The sequence below is a fragment of the Pundamilia nyererei genome, unplaced genomic scaffold (assembly GCF_000239375.1).
Source record: "Pundamilia nyererei isolate P.nyererei 1_Seehausen unplaced genomic scaffold, PunNye1.0 scaffold00110, whole genome shotgun sequence".
In the NCBI taxonomy this organism is placed as follows: Eukaryota; Metazoa; Chordata; class Actinopteri; order Cichliformes; family Cichlidae; genus Pundamilia; species Pundamilia nyererei.
The window spans coordinates 104,922-128,007 of record NW_005187511.1 but is presented as its reverse complement, the minus strand read 5'-3'; the positions used below and the strand labels follow the sequence as shown (position 1 = coordinate 128,007).

The window sequence follows — 23,086 nt, the reverse complement described above, 5'->3', positions numbered from 1 at the left end:
TTTTAAATACGGACACACTAAATTTGCATTTGGAAGCTGACAGAGAAGTTCTACATTTAGGTAAACTAGGTTTGTACCCTGCTTTCCTTGTGGCATCTGGCAACTGCTATGCAACGTAGGCAGAGAAGTTCCAATTGAAGATATGTGATGAAAGCAAACAGAGTAGGGAGAAAGCAGAACTGGGGCTAGAGAGGAAGAACACAGTGATGAATGGTCTCTCCTTTATGTAGGACGAGGTGTCTGCAACTTTTCAGTAGCCCCAGAAAGCAAACTTTCTGCCTGATATTATTCTGGGTCAGGAAGCCTCAGGGGTAGATGAGAAGCAGAACAGGCCTGGCCTGTCTTTGGCCCAACAGCACACTGGTCTGTGTATCACTTAGTCCCACTGTGTCTTCCCGAGAAGCTCTGCACGTGAGCTGAAAAACTGACCAGCTTGGTCTCGGAACAAGCGTCACATGGACTATTTGTCAGCCCAGGCACCTTTAGGTTTATTTAGAAGCTGCTGCATGTTGAATTTTTCCTCATTTAATCTAAAGTATGTGTTGTAAACCACGAGCAAGGACACGGTAACAGAAAATCAATGACAGCCTGCCACCTGCTTTAAAATATAGTCCACCTGCCATCTAGAGGACACGAGCAGAATGAAGAGAAAGCACAGACACTGACTCTTTGTATGATCATATAGTATCTTTTACTTTGTTTTAAAATTATTGTCTTGTAAATAAACATAAGAAAACATCTAGTACAGTACAAAGTCCAAAACACTGATTATGTAGATCAGTGCAATCAGTGATTCATGTTTCAGTCCACGTCTGCAGATCCGCTCCAGCTCAGTGAGTCTTATACAAACATGGATTTATAATATACTTATTATAGGGATTTAAAATGTTAAAGACATAGTTTTCCACATTTTCCCAGTAGCTAGTATATTAAGTACAGTAGTTGAACCTTTTGGTCCCAGTAATGAATGACACTCATTTGTACAATCATTTCTTTTTCAAATCAGTGCAAAAGGCATATAAACTACTTATTCACGTTCATCTCCACAATACAGTACATGGCAAAGCAATAGACACTATTATACATATAAAGTTACTCCCTATTTGATGCAGCCTGTGCTTCAGAGCATATTTATGGAGATCCAGTGCAAGAACAAATGTTGAAATTAAGGCATAAATAATGCATGTTTGACTAAAGATGAGGCCATTTCTGAGTTAAGCTGACAGGTGTTATTATCGTTTCAGCCTCTTCTGAAGTATTCAACATATTCAAAATATTGTTAGTAATAAAACTTGGAAATAATCGACAGCATTTCACCACAATTTGGAGGAGTGACGCTGATCAGCTGCTGGGGGAAATACAGGTCACATCATTGTAATGTTCCACACTGTCAGGTATCTGGGCCAGTGCATCTCGTGGTTCTCAGCATCACACCTGCTCTACCAGCAGGCAGGGAACACTTGGAGGTTGACAAAGTAGGTGATCATGTCCCTTCTCAAAGAACACAATGTCTTCTTTTCTTCAGTCCAGCTGGCAAGTTATAACTTGTAAACCTGCAGTAATAAAACAGTGTTTGTTCCTCTTCGCTGTGGTTTCACAGTCAGAAGTTTTTTTGAGGGGCGCAAGTGTGTAGAAAGAGAAAGGCAGACTTTTCTTTCAGCTTATTCTATAAAACTGTGGCTTCCTCCATGGCGTTTGCCCATCTGCACAAGGAAAAGATTTTAGATCAGAAAAGAGTCATTTTAGTCTGCACCACCTAACAATAACCAGGGCTATCGGGTGGCTACGTTATTCACTGAGCTAATTTTATGTCTTATATCTCAGTTTTTAATATTAGTCTATCTTGGCCAAGGATGGTAGCTTTTCTGTTTTCTCCCCAAATTTGGTGCTATTCATGCTTAAACTGAGTTGAAGAATTGCTGTAGATGGTCTGTGGGTTAAGGTCAAGTTGTTCTCCCAGAAAGCAACAACCCGTCAATGCGAAGCCATCATTTAGTTATTTTTACTGGCAAAGACATTGTGAGTTCCCAAGATCAACATCCATACAGCAGTAATGCTTGTTGTGTTTCAAACTGAGTCAGGCTAAGAGCTAAGCCTCTTTCCATTTTATGGGCTATCAGGTAAATGTGCTTCTCACCTCTGGGCTGTGTTGTTATCTTCAGCTTTGAAAGTGTAGTACAAAGTGTTTTTGTGGTACAGCTGGAAGACATTAGCCTCTTCATCTCCCCTCTGCTTGTCAGGCAGCCTCACTGTGAAACCCAACAGAGGTAAACTCTCTGACGCTACCTTCTCCTGCAGATGGAAGATAAATCAGAGGAAACTAAACAGGTTATAACATACAACACTTTGTTATTAAACCTCGCCATTGCAGTCTGTATAGGTGTAAAATATGTGTGGTTTAGGTTAAAGGGGAGTGCATATTTCCCCTCACCTCTTGGGCTCTGTAGGTGTAAAGCACCTTGTCTTTTAGGAGGAACCACAGTCTCTTCCAGTTCCTTTTGCTCTTCTTGCTTCGCTGTAGACTGCCACTGATTGAGCCCTCCTCCGACACTGTCACCTGTGTAACAATGACAGTTTTACTTAATAAAATGGCATAGCTGTCACTTCATTACCAGCGATTCATTAACCTTCATAATGCACAGACTCTGTTGAATTTACCTGTGTGAAGGATGCAGTGCCTTTCCGATGTCTCCAAATATTGGGAGGATGAATGTTCTGGAACACGGTGGAGAGCGGACGACTGGAGCGGTTTGACCGAGGGCTCGTCTGCCCTGACATCACAGCAGCATCTCCGCCTGTGGAGAGAGCCCACACTCTTTCAACCAGCGTGAAGGACAGCTGCTACAACCCAATCAAATGAGAACTCACAGCACAGGCATATTTGTTGTGACTATGAAGACGTGCACGAATAACGATGAAAACTGCACAGTAACAACTGTGTGAATTCAAGTAATATACTAATGCAATGATAACACAATCACATTTATTATTTTGTCTGACCACTTACCTGTAACAGGTAACTGTACCGTGGTGCAGCTGACAGTAAAAAAGCTGTTGTACATAATAGCAGCCCAGGAGTTTCATCTTTAATTTAGATTGTTTATTTTATTTTCCAATAGTACAACTTCCTGTCTTTTCCGAATACACATTTCAAAGGTCCTGAGCTTCATTTCTTTATATTTTGCTTCCAGACTTCCAGAGGAGCCAGACTTTCTTGATTTTTTGTTTTTTGTCGTGGTTTTGAGCTAGGGGTTAGCTCTCCAGGCTTTCTCACAGTCTTTCAAAGTTCTTTGGATGTTGGCAGCTTTTTACTCAGTCCCATCCACGTTCTTGCCCATTTTTGAGAGAATTTGTTAAGTTGTTTGTTTGTTTACTGACCTATGAATCATTTAAGCATACAAAGACACCTAACTGAAGGGATGAACCAGCAGTTTTAAACAATATTATAAGGTACATATTTCCCTGTATTTTCCTGTTTGTTTGCACACGTTTCACTAAATCAATGCATCTATTTCAGATCTTCTGGCAAAATATAAAGAAAGGAGGGGCGACTCAAGACTCTTGCCCAGTATTGTACCTTTGGTAAAATAAACATTTTAATCTTCCAGCTCTGTTTGACTCCACTCACACTCAGTGCGAGCATAAACTTAACTAATCAAAAGGACCTGCATGTACAGGTGAAGACAAAGGAGATGGTTGTCAAACATATGGCTCAGTGCCCCAAAGCGGCCTGCCAAAGACTCCAATCCTCACCGTCACATGTTCGATTGATTTTCTACTTTTAACTGTATTTTCAGAAGTTTTACAGCCCCTATGGGGGCATTCGTACTACACCACAGTAATCAAGTAATAGGTGAACATTTAAATGAAAGAAATGTTTCACATTATTCACTTAACTACAACAGAAAGTATTAAAGTACATTTCAATGTAAGTATTTCTTTGTCATGTAGAGAAACTGGGACATGTTTTTGAAATAGCACTTCTTTTTCTTATATATAGATAACTGAGGGATTTAATGTGTGATTAAACTTCTTTATACTTAAAAAAAAAGGGGGGGGGGCTTCACTGTTCTAATCCATTTGAGGTCAAAGTCGGCTGCATGTGACTCATGATGTAAACTGAGTTTGAAATTCTTAATATATGATATTCAAATGTATTTGAGCACATTTTTCTCACCTCTCTTCTTTAGCTCATTGTAACAGTGATCGCACACTTTGGCCATGCGATCCTTCATGTACTTCAGAGGGTATCTGTTCCTGGAGCAGCTCCGACAAACAATCTGTGACACAAATATACGAAGGAACCACAAAGCGCATTAAAACAAGCTCTAATGACGATTAACACTTGCGAAAGCTACAGTTTGCTGCATCCTGTCTAAACTGTAGATTTTAAACTATCTTATAGCTCAGTGTTTTATTTGTATGTGGCTCACCCGTCCACAGCCGTGGCAGTGGTGTCTGCGAAGAGTGAGACTAAAATCCGAGGTGCAGTTCATGCACATCATCACTTGTGAGACGGGAACAAGTGTGGGAGCCTTCTCTCCTAGAGTCAGCCGGAGGCGATCTCTGGCCTGGCACACACACACACAGAAGCACACAGATATATCTGTCTCATTGTGGTTGGTGCGGTTAAGCATGACTGAAGAAATATCAGTAAAGTATTAACACAGTTGTTTGGAAGCAGGGTTTGCTCACCTCTCCAGAGCAACTGCTGAATGTCACAGAGCCTCTCATATGCTCAGTCACAGCGCGATTAAGAGTGTAAAACCAGTCCTCTCTTTCAAAAAAGGAACTGCAAAATATACAGACAAGCTCAAAACAAGCTTCAATTCAACTAGACACCTAATGTGATAGTATCCACTTTCATCTCTTTAGTTTCAAAGGTTTTAGACTTCTTTGGTAGCAAAATCATTGTTTTTTTTCCACCACCATCAGTACCACAGATATTATCGATCATTTTTACAGGATGCTCTATATTGTGACCCACCTTGCAGACAAAGTGATGGAGATGTCTGCTGCCTCTATCTTCAGTGCATTTTGGACATTTTCAATAATGGGTTTACTGACCTGAGCAATCATTCAAGATCAGACATCCAGACATGAAGAAAAAACGTACAAGAAATTCAAACACATTCTTGAAATATCCATGTGCTTTTATGGATGTAACTTGCATGTAAGCTGGCGATTGAGCATTACTGACTCTAATCTTAAGACTGACCTTCAGTCCAGTGAGGGGCAAAGTGTTTTTCAGTCTATATTTGCCATCCTGCTGAGGGTAGGTGTAAAGAAGCACGTCATTCATCTGACAACAGGCAGACATGAGACACAGTTAGTGAGTGTAGATGAAAGGCTTTGTTAGAAGCATAAAAACAATAGTCAGCAGTTAAAACAGTCAGCTGAGCAGTTCATCGTTCATGTATATGCAGCTTTTCTCCAGTAGGCGTCACTCTAATGCAAAACTTGACCACCGTGTTCACATTTTAAAAAGAACAGGATTTTTTTTTTCCTTTTAATTATCAGCCGTTTTCTTGCACAAAGTAAAAACAGTCACAGTGTATTTGAATGCTTACAAACAATAATTTCTCATGCATGAAAACACAATCAGACCCTTTTCTAAAAGAAACCAATAATCGATTTTCACTTCATTAGGAACTTATCGGTTAATTTGAAACATGGTAAATAAAACTGTGCAGTCACCCTCTATGTAGGTTGCGTCTCATGCGTCATGTCCCCTGTATGTTTGCCCTCCAATGAGAACACCAACGTACATGCATAGTTTGACAGTAGAAGATCGTTTTTAGATTCATCTCCTAACAGGGAAAGTTTGCCTGTGCTTCCAATGTGTTTTTTTATGAAACAATATCCAGCAGTTTGAAATACCAAATTTTTCAATGAGGAAATCCAGGATTAAAGTTGTGAGACAACCAATAAAAATATGCAGATTATTATTTCATGTCTGCAGGGGATCTGTGAATTGATAACTCCTACTTATAAATGTTTATGATTATACATATGTGAGATATTTGAGACAACGGTTATCAAAGTCGGTGTCAAATTGCATCATTAAAGTTTTTATTATTTTTCCAGTACATAATTTTATTTACTGTCCCTCTGCATTTTAGTACCGTCTTTGAGGAAACTGCCAGCTCCTGCAGTCTTGTTTTATTATGCTCTCCCCAACATTAATCCCAATAAGCTTGGAAATAAAAGTTATGCTGTGATGATTATCAATATTCCTCCAGAAGAGACATTTACGAGGGTTTTTTTAGTGTCGAGCTCAGACCACAAATTTCAAAAACACCACAGGAGGGAAAAACAATCCACCTCGGTCATGCTCTATGGATAATATGCGAAGGCGTTTAATTTCCCAACCTCTCTTGATTGCAGTATTTCATATTTCATATCTTTGTATTGATTTTTCAAACTGAATTTTTAGAGTAAATAAACAGAGCAATTGTATTAAGGTGGTTACTAAGTTTACGCTTTCTGTTTCATCAATGACATCCTTCTCTACTTCTTTATCATCATATCGCATGAACTTAATAAGGATCAACTGAAGGAGCTAAACGCATGCTAGTCTAATATTTACCAAACACAATTAGCCTTGTAAAACTCTACATGGATCGCTCAGTTTTTAAGGAGCTCTTGTTGACCTTCCCTGTGCTGTCAGTAAAGAACTGGCTCAGGAAGCCAGCATTCAGAAACATCCTGTCAGGAAACCCTGCTCTTAATAGCTCAGTCTGGACATGGAAATAGACCAGACAGAAAATGCCTCACTCTACATTTTACACATTTAATAAAAATAAGAAGTTCTAATTAAGCAAATAGCACACATATCTTAAAAAGTTAGTATAATAAGAGACTGGTACATGGGTCTTTAATACCAATGTCCTGCAAACAGGAAACAACATTTACCAAAAACAGATGGCGGGGCTGTCGACTCTTCCTGCTGACCTTCATCAGCGTGCCCTCCTTCACAAAAATCTGACGGTTAAAAAAAACAAAGCAAACATGATTTAATCAAACCAAGCATTTCACAACTCATCAAATCCTGACACAAAGAGGGCATCTACGGTAATTAATGTTATTTAACCAGGCGGTGTGGGGATTCCCAGCTGAATGATTGTGTAAAGGGCAGCAAGGAGTGGTGCAACACAGACAGGGTGGGCTGGCAAGCTTTAAGCAGAAACAATACTGTTATCAGACACATACCCTGCCAGGCTGAAGCAAGTCCCGCTGGCCACGAACACTGTACTCTATGTTGACCAGACGCAACAAGTTCTCCTGAGAGACAGAAAGAAAGGAGAGGGGTGAGACGCCAAAATAAGAGACGGATGGATGAAAGGGCATTATCGTCATTTTCCTGACAACATCAAGATATTTTTATATTTTGTCTGACTCCAGAGTGGAGCTATCTCTTAAATCAGACAAACATACCATATATGTTTCGCTTTAGACCATAGGTGTCAAACTCTGGCCCGCGGGCCAAATTTGGCCCGCAGCCTAACTACATTTGGCCCGCGAAGCCATACCAAATTATTATTAGAGCTGGCCTACTGGTATTATACAGCTAATATATATATTGTTTAGTATTAAGCTTTGCTTGTTCCATATTCAGTTTTTCAGCAAAACTTGTTTGAGTCCATAAGAAGAGATTCATTCTTAAATCTGGAGGAAGATTTGTTTTTCAATAAATATTAATGTTAGCCCACGACCTTGTTCCAGTTTTGAATTTTGGCCCACTGTGTATTTGAGTTTGACACCCCTGCTTTAGACCATGCCCAATCAAAAATGTCATTATGCCAGACATGTGACTCCAACTACACAGTTGTAGCTGGATGCTGATTTGAGTCTCTACTTATGACTCTTATTACTATGAATGTTTGATTTAAGATTTCACTCTCAAAGCGCAGCTGCAGCTTTTAAAAGTGGGGAAGAGTGTGCCCAGTTTCCTGTCAGTACATCCAGCAGTTGTTGCACTTTCAGGTATTTTCAGACGGTTCACAAAGGGTAAAAGGATAAAGTAGATGTAGATTAGAAGAAATAAACAAATATATACTACACAACGTGTTTTATTTCTTTTGGGGGGGATTTCCTGAAATTTTAGCTTATTTGCTTCTGACTGAAAATATCAGATTTTTCCTTCCAAAAGCTGGAAAGGTTGGGAATCACCAAATATGTCTCAGTTTAGTGTGGCTGCAAAATGTCTTCATGACAATAAGAAAGGATTAAATGATATTTGTTCATATTCCAACATGAGAAAGAGGAGAACTGTTTAAACAGTGTGATTTTGATGATATCTTGGGTTGAATGCATTATTAAATGTGTGCATTTAATAATGCATTCACATTGAAAAGTGACACTATTAATAAGGGAGCAGTGAACTTTCCTTCTCAACTAGGTCTATAAACCAGTATCATTGATTGTACTCCTGTATGAATGTTGCATTTGTGTGTGTGTGCTCTTAATAAGATTTTTTAAAAAGTGTGATTCTGCATCACAGGTGGTGTTGTGTGTACAAGAGTTAACGTGTGACCCTTACCCCGTGTTTTAGGCTGTCATTCACTTGATCTGCGATGTCAGACATGATTACTACGGCAGCTGAGTAAAACAAACACAGACAGAGGGATCAGGGTAGAGACGTCAGAGAGGATTGTTTGGTTTCTTTCTACAATATCATAAAGTTAAGGTGTCAGTACTATTGTGACTTGGCATAAATAAAGCTGAACTGGATTTATTTCGTTTCAGTCACGACCACAATCACATTAAAGGTTTGTATAACTCCTGAGATCTTTTTTCCTTGCTTCTGTGTGCAAAGTGATTAAGTTAGGAGTCTGGAAGTGTCTGCATGTTTGGACTAGGTGGCTCCCTTATGGGAGATACAGCAAGAGATAGTGTTGCTTCAACGTGCCTTCTCATGAATTACACATTACTGTCTTCAGGCAGAAAATACTTCGAATGACTCCTCGGTGGGTTACCACCAAAAACAAAGAAATCTAAATTGGCTCTCTCTTGACCATTTCTACATGCCAAATGAGCACGAATAAATTCTTTCTAAACACACAGCCACAAACAGAAGCTGGCAAAGCTCTCCTGTGAGTAGGAGAGAGTGTGAACTTTGCAGCCTCTGTGCACACTGCTGCCTGCTCTTGTGATATGTTTACTGTACCCTGAGTGTCTTCATATTCCTTGGAATCTGGGGAGAGATTGTTCAAGTAATCTGCAAGAGAAAGAAAAGAAATGAATTCCTCCAGAGAGTAAAGAAGACAACAATGTTGAGTAAGATATTATCTAAATACTGTAGGACGGACGCTTTGTCCTGATTTAATTAAAATTTGGCTCACCCGTGAGGAGCATACGATACTGAGCCACACGCACGATGACCCGCAGAAGCTGATGTTTAAAGGAGGCATTTTCCCCAGCTGGATTTTTCTCCTGAGACACATACATATTTGTTATTTCCCTTAATCACAGCTGCCCTTAAGGGCCACGTTTACTGCAGAAGCTCACATGAACACAAGTCAAACAATGCCAGAGTGATTAAAAAGGCAAGGAATGAAACTGTCCACAAAAAAGAGGACAGCTGTATCGACACACAAGCTATACAACATCACAGGAGCTTTGAGGAGAAACAGTCATATTTTAAACGTGAACAAGGGCCAATAACCCAAACTTCCTGTCAGCACAGCAGTTTGTGAGTTTGGGTGTGTGCCTGAACTTGTATTTAGTTATTTCACACAGACACTGCTAGCGACAAAAATGCAAATCTTCGTTAGTCATTAGAAAGACTTGGTTCAATGCTACTGTTAAGAATGGGGCTCGGCAAGTACTGAAGGTATTTGCCCTGTAAATAAATGTAATGGACAGTGTAACATACTTCTGTTTATAGTATTTTTGTGATAATTTGAGTTTTTCACTTTTTTAATTCATAGTGAAAAAAAAACTATTCTGTCAGCAGCCTCTTGTTTTAAAGGGTAGACAAAGAAGCTCACTGCGTTGGCATTAATGCACAAAGTAGAATCTAAGGACGTTTAAACGCCGGTGCTCTTAAATTAGACGGAGAAAACTGCGCAGCTCTGCAAACTTTTACAGCCAACTCCTCTCCTTAGTGGTCTGTAAAATGGACGGAAAATATTGAAAATTCCTCTGTCCATAAATAAAACACATGTACACTGTGCCACTCGACGTTGATCTACAATTAACTGGCATTATTAAAAAGCATAATACTTTGAGTAACCAAACCCTGAGGAGAAAAACAGCAAGAACAAACTTGAGACTGACCTGCTCTGAACTCTAAATAACATGCGACTGAGAATAAAACAACAGCTGTTTAAGAAATGCTTATAATGCGTTTTTGTTGTACTTATCGTTTTTTAATACTCCAAACTTATCAACTTAAAGGCTTTCCTATCTGTTGCTCTCTGGTTAGACAAACACATTCCTGTGTCTGCTCGTTTAATTGAGGCTAATTATAACTGCAGCCTTGGAGCTAAAATTAGTCTCTAATTAATTTGTGCCTGTGTTGGGAAAGTTCAAAAAGCCATTGGTAAATGCAAGCAACATAAATTTTAAGAAAGGTTTGGTGATTAAATTGTCATTCTGAAAGATTTTTTAATGTCTTTATTTGTCTTTTGGGTGCCATAACTGCTCCTTTTTTGGCAGATGAATGTAGCTGCTGCTTGAAATAAAACGATGACTTCTAGCTACTTAGTGTCTGACTTTTCAAAGCCTTATGTCTCTATTTCTTCTCTCTCTGTCATACACACATGTACACACACATATATGTATATAGAAATCCATAACTACTTAGACAAGTATCCTACATTTAATCATCACTAACTCTGTTTTTGTTCTTTTGAACATACAATAACAGTATAGGTTTTCTACTTGACTTCTTGACTATCTAATAATGTCCTTATAGTAAGAAAATGTAATCATAGCTGTGCAGCTTTCGCTGAGCACAGCAAAGACCATTTGATTCTCAAAAACACCTTTTCTTTTTTCTTTTTTTTTTTTAAATTTATAGTTAATTTTAACAATATGCCATTTTGAATTTTGTGCTACCTTTCACAAGTCAGTTAAAAGACCCTGTCATAGGTCATACCTCAAAACGTTGAACAATCTCCGCAAAAGCGGGCGATGTTCGGCAGCTGTCCTCCAGTAAACTCATGCTCCGATCGTAGTGGCCGATGTAGGTGGTAAAGACCAAAAACTCTGCTTTCCTGCTCAGGAATATATCTGCAATCGTTTGGCTGTCCTCCCTGAATGAACAAACAGAGGCGAGATCATGACAGAGAAGTACCCACTGCCCTTAGATTGCTTTCTGAGCAACACAATAGAGGAAGAAAAAGGTTGGAAAGGATTTTTTTTTCAATAATAGCTTGATGTGTTTTAGGTGTGTGTGTGTTGAAGTATTTCCTATTTAACAGTAATGTATGCTGTCCCATCGCTCACCAGTGTTGGATTCGATTCTCTAGCTCAGTAAGGATCGTGCGGTGCAGGGTGTAAACATCAGGAAGCTCATTAAGAATCTCTCGAAGTCTCTCATCATCCAGCGCAGGTTCCCCTTCGTCTCCTACTGTCGACCGAACAGCCTCACGAAAGTCCTGGCACATGGATGAGTGTGGAGGAATTAACTTTATGTCACAGTTTAGGTTAAAATATTGCTTCCAGTTTCCCAAAACCACGCAGTTAGCCTGCAATCTGTCCCTTTCTCCACCATAGATTAACTCTCCCACAGCAGGAAGAGCTTAAGCTAATATATCAGGGAATCTCATCATCTCTTCAAGCATTGGAGTGGTTTAGGTCACTGGTTATGCCCTATACTGTAGCAGGAAGCAAAATGAAAAAAACAGCGTTTGCTCCTGTCTCATTATCACAGCAGAGGTGCTCCACACTGTTTCAGTGGAGCTACAAAGAGGACAGCAGAAGAAAAGTGTACTTGTGCTAAATGAGTGTGGTGAAAATGAGCTTGTGAATGAGTAACTATGGTCCGAACACACAGCAAAGCAGACGCAGGAATAAAGGTAATAAATATAAACCTGAGCTGTAATGTTACCCGTACTGAATATCTGGATGCATACAGGAGATGTAGAGTGGGTTGGTTAATTGGAAAAGGATATATATATATATATATATATATAAACTTCACTTACTTCCTGGAGCACCTTGAGGGCTTTAACATGTCTGTGGGTAGATAAATAAAGCCTCAATTCAGCAGGATAGTACTGGGAACGAGACTGCTTTTAGCAGATATAGTTAATAAGAAATAATATGTTAAATAGGAAACTTACGTTCTCTCTGAATCCACCAGCTCTTTGACGATGTAAAAGGCTCTGGATCGACCGTCAGGCTGTAAACAATCATATTATTTACTTGGAATAAGCCTCACGTTGGGAGAAACGAAAGCATTCTGGCGCAGGTTCAAATGTAGCTGGCTCACCACTCAACATCATCTCCAAGCAGCAATCAAATTCTAAATAATGAGGACAGCCCTGTAGTAGCCCATTAACCTCCATTAACCTGCATTAAAATGCTGGCACTGGAGGGCATTTTTGCAGTTGGCCAAGGTGAAAAAAAACAGTTTACTCTGTGTTATGTTACTCCCTTCTTACAATACATCTTCATTTCTACCAGTCCTTTGGAGGAAAGGTGACTTCTCTGTAAAAACAATTAAATAATTAAGTTTTATTTCTGAGGATGGAGGGTTTTCTAAATAAGAGTAGGTGAATAAAAGGCTTAGTGAATGGGGACTTCTAAGCTAAGTATGTTATGGACAAGATATTTAACATTTTGTTGTGGAAATCTGTTATTCTACCTATAAAACCTTTTTTCTCCCCTCAGTGTGCCTGTAAGGAACCCAACCTGTCTGTCATAGTTGTTTTCTGTCACTGCCTCGTCTTCCTCAGAGGTGCGTCCTTGGTCTTCTTCACCCATTGTCTTTCTCACATCTTCACCCACCGGATTAACCTGTGGACCAGCTGCCAACGCACACACGTTGTATGCTTCTGTATAGGCACTGTGGGAAGCAACAAAAAAAAGGAGTGGCTGGTGTGAAACAAGGCAGCGTGCTGGATATACAGTCCAAAAAATGCTACAGAGTATATGCACACTCTTAACAATAATGACGAAAATTCATGTAGCATTTTATTGGTTTCTTTTGCACTGAATTTGGTAAAATGGAAGTAAAAAATTCAAAAACATGTTTAATAATATCGCTCTTGTTGGCTTATTTTTATGAGGCTGTACCTCATTTGGTTTCTGGCTCATAACACTGATGTAACAGCCTCATAACTACTCTGCCTAATTTACAGTTTTGATTTGTTGAGAGCAAAAATATTTTCAAATCACACTTTTGCCTGGTAAAAAGGATACAGAGACTTATTTCATCTCAAATTCTTCCACAGGCCTCATAGTGTTACGGACTAAATTAAGTAAATGTGGGGTATTATTTAAGATGGACAATAGTCCAGAACGTAAGGGTTTTATGAAGATATGGAGAGCAGAACTTTAGCACCTTAACATAAATACTGAATACAAGGACACAGAGCTAACGCTGAAACAAAATAATATTTGCCAAGGATCATCTTAAAGCTCACTAAATACGACATTTTAACCTATTTAATCCACAGAAAAGTGATTACTGTGACCAAAACATTCCAGCTGTCTCTGCTTTTTGACTTACAAAAAGTCTGGCTAAACTTACCTACCTTCAGGATCCGTAATTGTTTTCATCATTAATCGACAAAAATCAAAATATGTGGGGAAAGTGCTTGTTCCTTCTTATTCCTTAATAATAATATATCCACAGACACTTTGTTATAGACACTGGTTCAAATGCTCAATAATGTAAATATCCAATCAGCCAATCACATGGAAGCAACAGAGTGCATGTAGACATAATCAAGATGACCTGCTAAGGTTCAAACTGAGCATCAGAATGAGAAAGAAAAGTGATTTAAGTGACTTTGCATGTTGTTGGGGTTTTTTTTCGGTGTCTGTTAGTCAGGCTAGTCTGACTATTTGCCTGACCTTAACCAGGACTATAATGATGTTAAATAGCGAATTTCTAAGCGATTTGAAGAAAAAGAGCGAACATGTTTAGATGGAGTCCAGACGGTTCTCATATTTCCTCTTTTTTCCGAGGTCGTCATTTAGGAACGTGGTGGGTAGCCGAAAACGTAATATGTTGACGATTTGTCACCTAGCGTAAAATGTTATGCTTTGGGAGTGAGAACGTGTTGGTATTTTAGACACTGCTGATCTACTGGGGTTTTCCCGCCCAGCTGACTTCTGCATTTACGAAAAAAGGTCCAGAAAAAGAGAAAAATATCCACTGAATTGCAAAAGTGCATTTTGATGCTAAAGGTCAGAGGAGGTCAGACTGCTTAAAACTGATAGGACGTCTACAGTAACTCAAAAAACACTAGTTATGAAGTTATGCTGAAAAGCATCCCTGAATGGATGAAATCATTAAACCTTGAAGGTGATGGGTTACAGCACCAGAAGACCACACAAGGTGACACTCCTGTCAGCTAAAAACAGGAAACTGAGGCTATAATTCACACAGGCTCACCAAAATTGGACCACAAAAGATGATTTTGGTTTTGATTTCTGCTGTAAGCTGCTGCTGAAAGAATGGATCTATCCTATCTCACATTACCAGTTCAGGCTGATGGTGGTGGCGTAATGATGTGGGGGTTAATTAGCACCTTTGTGTTTTGGTAGATCTAAAGACACCCTTCATGGATGTGCATCTGTCAAATCTGCAGCAATTCTGTGACGCCGTCAATGTCAATATGAATCAAAATCTCCAGCACCTTGTTGATTCTGTGCCGCAAAGAATTAAGGCAGTTCTGAAGCTAAATGGGAAATCAACCTTGTATTAGCATAATGTACCTAATAAAGTGTCTGGTGAGTGTATATCGCATCCCCTTGTTGAAAACCACTACTCTAGCCTTAAAATGTGTCATTTCATTTTTCCCCCCACACTTTGACCAAGTGATTCTATAATATGAGCTTCATTCATGCGAGAATAAATCAGATGAATTTTATTTAACCATTCAAATCATCTTTATGCTTCACATTGAAATATCACTATAATAAACATAGTCAGTGTTAGAATTAAATGTGAATAGATAAAACATTGCAGGTCTGCAAAAGCCAATAAACTGATTCTGAAAGGCCCGCGGTGACAACTGTACCCGATCAGGGACACATGTTGGTATTTTATGCTATGAGATTTCCTTCTGCGGGGAGCCCAAATGAATATGCTAATGTCTGCCGCTCAGCGGGGAATGTAAGCTACGCAAATAACAACACATCCTTAAAGTTACAGTGGTGATGCAGTAGTCCTCTACGTGACCAGATAATTGCTTTGCCAATCTTCCTGCCATGTTTCACTCCAAGCACCGGTGGATTAAATCCCACTGAGATGCAAATTAGCTACATATGAACAACATATGTGAGCAGTTCAGATCTCTGCATCACACACATTAGAGCTGCATGGCCCATTACTGTTTACTAGATCAAACTTTGAATGAGATACCACAAAACTGCACGGACAGTCTCTATATTAGGCTTTTATATCACTGCCAAAGAAACTGCCTCCATCTCTTCACACGCTCCTGCCACAATGTATGACGTCTCAAGGCGAAATGTGCAGCGATAAATTACAGGAGATAAAAAATATTGTTTCTATCTTTTTCCTCAAGCAAGGTTCCCAATGAAAGCTGACTGGAGAAAAGACACCAATTATCTCCAAACTATCTGTTAATATGGCTCCTTCAGGCTATTGCAAAATTAACATCCTCAGCCTCTAACTCTACTGTCCATTTGGAGAACTGTGATTATGCTGGCTTTATTCTGTAGAAGCTGAAACACCGTGCAGAAATCATATTCATGCCACTGTTTGTTTAGGATTAACATTAAAAGGTCAATTAAGCAATAAATGAGTCGTGCATAAAAATAATAATAATAAAAAATCAGCAAATAATTAAAAAAAACAACTTATTCATTAATTATTTTAAAAAGTTTTATTTCAATCTATATAATGAAAAAATCTTGTTACTGTAGCTTCTTAAATTTGACAGCTTTGCTGATTTATTGAGGTTGTAGCTATTCACTGTTTACGTAGTATTTACGATGGAGTTTTGTTAAATACTTTTTTTTTCCTGTTTTGCTTTGACAAATAAGGCTCAACTGGATTAAGTAGATTATTAGTAGTGTTATTTTTTAAATCGTTGTTGTTTTGAAAGGGAACTTACATCTCTGACACTACTAGACAGCAGGAACTGGAAGGGTTTATGGGTTTGTTATAAACCCCCTTTGTAAGAATTGAAAGGGTGATGATTCTTTAAAAATATTTATTATATATTCAGTGTTAAACTTTAAGCATTATATACATAGCTGACCATTTTTTCCCAAAATATTTTTTCTCTTGAAACAATTTTAATGTTACACGAGTCTCTAATGAGCCTCACGTTAATTTGCCTTTTCCAGTTAATTTGCTTTTTATGCACCTTGACCCTGCAATTCTATCATTGTTATTAATTATTGATTTACATCTTAGCACTAGCATCATCATTATTATTATTAACATTATTAGTGTTCATTTTGTAACCCTTTCTCTTTCTGTCTCCAAAAAATCAAGATGGTGACAATTATATTGTCAAACCAGGGGGGCAACCTCTGTGAATGAAATATGATGTCAGCACAGAAGTGGCAAAAACTGCAGTTCCTCAAGACAATGCTTAAAGCAGTCAGCCCCTACAGGCTCACACTTTAAAATGTCCAATGTTGCAGAACAGAAAAACACATTTACAGCCTGGTACTAAAAACAGTTTCAGCATCTATGGATAGGCAGCTGGAGCCAGTTGGGTAGGCCTCATCCTAGTTCAAGTCATTAAACTGGACCTCCCAACTGTGTGTGCATTTGTGTGTGTCATGTTTGTGCTGTTTGAGCACTTTTAATATGTTATCTGACTGATATTTAGCTTTATTGTTAGATAGACCATTGCAGAAGTCTGTGCTTAATTAGCTGGTATTACCTGGTACAGCTTATGAAAGTAGCTTGCTCACCATGCTGGCTATAGTGGTAGCTTATACCATCATTTATCCATATAAGGGAATGTCTGGCTCCAAATAACACAGCAGACAAAAATGCTAATGTTGAAGCTTCAAAATGCAGAATTTCTAAGTTACAGTTATAGAGTCAGGGTGGCTATGTCTTTTATACTGTCTGTACCAAACACGAGGCTTCACAACAGGACGTCATGGAGGTATCTTTTAAATAAAGTCTGTTTTTTTTTTATTTATTTGTTGGGTTTCAGCCTTTACTTTGATAGAACAGTGGCGAGAAGACACTGGGAGAAAGACCAGGGCAGAAGACATGCAGTAAATGGCTGTGGGGCATAATCCAACCTGGGCCTCTATACTAGGCTTATGGCATTTGGGCCACTTGTTCAAATCAATGAGCTAAACCAGTGTTTGTAACCATGACAAGAGAAAGCAGCAAATGCTCTGTTTTTTCTGTTTGTGTGCATAAGTTACCTGCCTGGTCTTTGCTTGAAATTTATCCCTTAGGTCATTTTCACATTTCTTACTTTTTTTTATTTGTCATTATTTTAAAAATATTTTGCATTTTTTGGCCAAAATAAAGATTCTTGATGAAGCCACCTTGGGCTCTTCAATATTGTCTTTGGCATTTTCACAGTTCTCAAATGTGTAGTAGATAAACAGGTTAATTTACTCTATTAACTCACGCTGCAATACTATGGGGAGCCAGTGTGTGCACATGCAAGTGAGCACAGTGTCCATATGAAAAAGCTGGAATTTAAACAAGTCCCTAAATAATAGTATCCATGTGTAGTTTAAGGCACCAGAAAAAAAGTTTGCCCAAACCAGAGTAATAATGATATGTTCAGCCATACAACATGTTCACATGTTCATCATCAACTCAAGGTGTGTGCAGGTTGATTTATTGATTTAAAACATAAAATATTTAAGTTTATAGACTGTAAAAACTTCTTGTGAGGAAAATATATGAAAGGATGACGACAGCAAGCTGTTCATTGATGACTAAGAGTCAGAAGTACACCTGTATGTTTTCCAATGGTTGATTTTAGGAGTTAATTTTCACAGAAATGATATAGAGTATAAAATACAATGGTCTGTGTCAAACCACACTGTGTCAGCCTCTTCAGCAGTGTATTATAAGCCCTGCTGTACAGCTTTGTTTGCACATATAGTATAACCTAAATGGTGAACATGAGGAGAGGGAAGCTCTTTGGTGAACAACTGCTGACTACAGAACACACTGAGATTGTATCACCGCCTGTTGTTTCTGAATGGCTAGAGACGAGCAATGACTCCAAAAGACTCTGACTATTAATCATCGTGGACAGCCTGTATGATATGGGCACAGCTAACAGGAATGTGGGGGTGGGGGGTAAGGGGGAGGTGGGTTAAAGTCAGAGCCGCCTGGCTGATCATACAACAAACAGCATCCCACTAGAGACACAAGAGGCTCTGCCTACAACATCAGCCCAAAAGGACCCCATTTTCTGTACCTAAAGGGATGATTTATGAATGAAAACAGCCCGTTTTCAATTACATCTTAAGCCACTACCCCTACACCAGCATTTCCTCTTCTCCCACTCAACAAGCCATGACAAGACAAGTTTAGTCTTACTGCAAGGTAAGAGGTAAGCTTCCTCTTTACATACCTGCAGGGATCATAGCATCAGGGGGGTCTCTATATAACAAATAATGATAATTCCAAGGACATTATTAAAGTGACCATGAAGTAATAAAAAATGGTAGTGGCAGGAATCACTAATATGATGCACAATTGCCATGCGTGTTAGCTGTTTGGCTTCTTGGTCTTTTAGTAAGACACTCCACTGCTTTGGTGCTGATGGATTTATTGCAAAAACTCTGGGATGGACAGACATAAAAATTGTTGCAGAGATTCATAATCTCCAGACGGTGAATCCAGTGTGGAGCCCTAACTTAGATAATATGACTTTCTTCTGATAGCATCAACACGTCAAATTTGAATTGCATAAAACCTTGCGTGTGATGTTTAGTGGTAATAAGCAATTACCAAGACAACATTTTAAACCAACATTGTTATTGTTTTTAGCAATGTCATCATTTAACTCAAGGCAGTGCTACAAGCTTTGGTTCATTTACATACCTTTCTGTTTCCTGTTCAAGTGACTGAGTTTTTTTCTCAAACCCAGGAAGGCTGCTCATGTCCACATAACCATCTGTCTCATTGGCAGCAGACAGCACTCGACTGGGACGGACAAAGAAGTCTGTGAGAGGTATCTGCCGAACAGGCCTCCGCTGCGGCACCTGAAGGTTCTCGTAGTCTGAACTGATGGCCGGAACATTCTCGTAGTCAGAGGTATCTGTGTTGGGGACGGAGATGGACCGAGGCTTGGTCAGGGGGAGAGGAGTGAAAGGCACACGAGAGCGATCCTCGAAGGACTCCACCCGGACAACGCTGCGATTGAGGAAGGCCACAGTGTTCCCTTTCCTTCTGCTTTCCTTGTAGAACAGGAAGGGAGAGGCCGGCTCAGGTGAAACTTGTAGTTTGCTGACTGAGCGTGAGTTCAGCTGCGGAGAGCTGTTTATGCTGCTTCTATCTAAATCCAGCAGTCTGCTGGGCGTACGGTGGCTGGACTCGGCTGAGGGCTTAAAGAACGATGGTTTGACATCGACCGCGGGCTTGTTTTCTGTCTTCCGCCTAAATTTAAGCATGAGAAAGCGCTTAAGGGAGGACTTCTTTTTCCTGTTTTTCTCTGATGAGTCCCCCTCAATGAGAAGGGAAGGAGAACTCTTTGTAATAGGCCTCTTAGTGATGTAGGCCAGCTCAAACGGAGGAGGGATATCCACTGCAGATGTAGGTGTGGATAGGGCACTGGATGAGAGAGGGGAGCGCCTGGAGAAGCTTTCAGATGAACAAAGGGCACCTCTCTGTCTAGGAGATCCTTCCCTGTAGACACACAGAGATGAGTCTTGGCCCTCCATGGACAGGGAACGGGGGTACAGGGACAAATAATGGGGTTTTGAGTAACTTTTGTGCCGTGTTGAGTTTAACATGGGGCTGCTGCTCATTGCAGGTTGTCCAAATCCACTCGTGTAGGGCTTCTGAAGAAACTGCACTCCTGTATCCTCCACTTTATTAGTAATGCGGTGTGACAAAGAGTGGGATCGAATCCCAGTCACTTTCCTATCAAAAGGAAAACCATTTTCCGCATACAAACTTTTCCCTGGCTCCTCGTATAGATGCTCATCGCTGATGTCCTGCTCTGTGTCAGTGGTGTCATCCAGAAAGGGCACAATGTGGCCCTCCGAGTCATCGTCGTCTCTGAAGACGTCAGAGTCGTTTGGGGACAGGAGCTGGCTTCCTGAGCATGAAGAGGTCAGTGAGGTATCGGCATCTGTTGGTACTGAGATGGATATCTGCCTGAACCTCGGCTGGAAGTACAAATGATTTAATATGTCTCCCACTGCATGAGAATTATGCTCTTCAGTTTTGACAGGCATCCTTTTCGGACATATCCTTACCTTGTTTTCATGAGTGTTGTTAATGTAATCCTGAGAACCCAAACACTCCGTTTGTATATTTTCGGCTGTTTCCTCATATTTTCTGGCTGATACTCCATGGCTGTTTAAAGAAGAAACGGTACTTTGTGTGAGTGCACTCTCTAGTGGTCCACAAGTTTTGTCTTTCCTTGACATCAAGTCTCGGTTTATAATGTCCTCCGAAGAGATGTAAAACGGCTCATAACCTGGATCGCCTTCTAAGCCAGTGTGTCTCTTAGCTGCACCAGAGATCTGTTTCTGGTCGTCAGGAGTGAAGTCATAAAAGCGGGTGTGCTCTTGGCTTTCACCTTTTTCTTTAATCTTAGGGCTACACCTCAGCTTTAGGATGTTACAAGTGAAACCACAGTCAGAGACTGGTTCTACTTTCTCTTCATCTTCTGGTAGAAAAACACGCTTGTCATCAGCCTCAGTTGTGGTTTCTTCACCCAGGACATCAGGTTCATCTGTACAAGACTCAGTTAGATCGTCTGCTGTATTTGCATCCTCTTCAATTTGGCGCTGGTTCTTGTTCAGGTCTCGACTTTCACCAGAATAACAGCCTGCCTCCTCATCGATGCTGTTAACAGAAAAGTCTCCCACAGAGATGCCATCTGTGTCGGCCAGCGCCTCACCTGCATCGCAACCTTCAGCATCCATGTCCTCCGTCACGTCTGTGTCAATCATCTCCACTGCCTCCTCAGAGTCAGCCGTGGGTCTAGCATCACTGATCCAAAGTGTTTCCAGGGAATCAGCTTCCTCTGTCACAGCACTGTCAGTTAATCTCCAGTCCTCATCCATCTTCAGAATCATATCTTCATCTTCGTTTTCCTCCTCTGTCACATCTCTGTCCTCCAGCCCATGTGACCCCGATGGTGAGTCTGTTTGTGGTGATTTGAGGATGTAAGAGTTAAATTGTTGCTCTGTTGGCAATGTGTCTATAATTGCTTTGTTTAGACCATTCTCTTTCTTGTGCTCCTCATCAGCCTCACCATCTGAGGTTACCAGGCTGCCATTACTGCATCCTCCCTGGCTGCCATTTACCTCTGATGCGACTTTAGGTTTTGGGGCTATAGAAGGTTTAGGACCCCTGGCTGCAGACAGAAGGGGGGACAGCTTGGCGTGACAAACAAATCTTGGCTTGGGAGCAACAGAGGGCTTGGTGCAGTCTGAAAGAACAACAGGAAAAGGAAACTGTAAGATTATGTGCTTTAAAATAGATTGCAGGTCATTTGCATTGTTTCACTGTGACCTAAAACTGATTAAAGATTCACAAATGATAAAACTTTGAACCGTGTGTAAGAGTCATATTTAGCTGTGCACATTTTCTTCACAAAATCTGTAGAATATTTCTTTGTAAAAATATATATATTTCCATACATGAAACTGACAGTACAAACCAAGATAGCTCCTCCAATTGGTACAGCTCGGTGGTGTAAGATTATAATAAAAAGATGCTAAATTAGTAATGTATACTTTGATATTCTTCAAGAAAGAATTGAAGGGAATTCCCTGATTCACTTCCTGTGATTCAAGCGAGAGACACTCCTGTCAGGCTGCCTGTACTGCTTTAAGAACAATAGGTCACTTTACATGTCGCAAAGGACAGTGCTAATAAATCAGCACATGTACTTCACGTGTATTCAATACATGAATTACATCAATACATTATGCAATGCACAATATCTATATAAAGGAAGTGTTAAAATTATGACAGTTGCCTATAAATAGAAAACATGCAGTTAAAGATTGATTTGAAGTTTTCAAACCCCAAGCGAGCTTCATTTTTGCTAAAGCGCTCTCTTTTCTTCTATATAACCAACACCATACTTCCTTGTAAAATCAAGAAACACTGGGTAAAGGCACACTTTGATTTGCTCCATATCCTGTTGCTACAGCTGGAGTCATTCATTTACGAAGAAAGGAGCCAAAGTGAGATATACATATATATATATCTTTAAAAAGATGAATCTGTAAGATATAAGTAACTGTAAACTTCGTATGTCTTCTAATTTTCCAAAAATGTCGAAAGTGAAGCAGTTCGTGGCTCGAGGCAAATCGTCTCACCTGTGTTCATTTTTGGAAAGCGAGTATCTCCAACATCTCGTCCGCAAAATCAGTCAGGACACAAAAAGTAATAAAAATGGAGCAAACAGCAAACTCTGTTGAATAGTCTAAGCAGAGAGTGAGTGAGTGTGCCTCAACGCAGCCCTGCCTTCTGGGAGGGAAACGCTGCCCAGCTGATCGCTTGCTGGTGCGTCTTGGTGCGCGCCGGACGCGATTGGAAACTGGAATAAACCGCACTTGAGGAGAATCCCTGCACAGCAGCAGGTCCAGTCAAGTGTTGGAAATGTTACAGTCCGCCTACAAATGAATTTCAGCGATGATTGGTACTTTACTGTAATCAGTAAATATAACAGGGATGAGATTAAACGGAGTGATGTGGATGTTTTACGTAGACAGTCACTCAATTTATGTAAAAGAAACATAATTT

At 39.9% G+C, this 23,086-nt stretch overlaps 1 protein-coding gene across 3 annotated transcripts; it reads right to left on the bottom strand.

Annotated features, from left to right (window-relative positions):
• Positions 1-680: 680 nt before the first annotated feature.
• Positions 681-22,876, bottom strand: fgd5b (FYVE, RhoGEF and PH domain containing 5b). 3 transcript variants are annotated; one of them, XM_005741345.1, is made up of 21 exons: positions 22,660-22,876; positions 19,199-21,761; positions 12,865-13,018; positions 12,294-12,352; positions 12,156-12,186; positions 11,455-11,606; positions 11,105-11,261; positions 9,345-9,435; positions 9,170-9,220; positions 8,543-8,601; positions 7,213-7,284; positions 6,916-6,984; positions 5,219-5,302; positions 4,988-5,067; positions 4,696-4,792; positions 4,434-4,571; positions 4,178-4,280; positions 2,659-2,795; positions 2,432-2,557; positions 2,138-2,292; positions 681-1,703 (listed from the first exon to the last, which is right to left on the bottom strand). In XM_005741345.1, the coding sequence occupies exons 1-21, from the start codon at positions 22,667-22,669 to the stop codon at positions 1,667-1,669; spliced, it is 4,425 nt and encodes a 1,474-aa protein (XP_005741402.1). In that variant the 5' UTR covers positions 22,670-22,876; the 3' UTR covers positions 681-1,666. The 3 variants fall into 3 exon arrangements, with proteins under 3 accessions (XP_005741402.1, XP_005741403.1, XP_005741404.1); XM_005741346.1 differs by having other exon boundaries at positions 2,459-2,557; XM_005741347.1 differs by lacking the exons at positions 681-1,703; positions 2,138-2,292; positions 2,432-2,557; positions 2,659-2,795 and adding an exon at positions 3,212-3,378.
• Positions 22,877-23,086: the final 210 nt, after the last annotated feature.

Excerpts from the sequence above, each read along its gene's own strand:
- fgd5b (XM_005741345.1), bottom strand. Across the intron at positions 12,353-12,864 it reads AAAACAACTATGACAGACAG|CCTGACGGTCGATCCAGAGC; the intron begins GTTGGGTTCCTT and ends GATTGTTTACAG. Across the intron at positions 11,262-11,454 it reads GAGAATCGAATCCAACACTG|GGAGGACAGCCAAACGATTG; the intron begins GTGAGCGATGGG and ends TTGTTCATTCAG.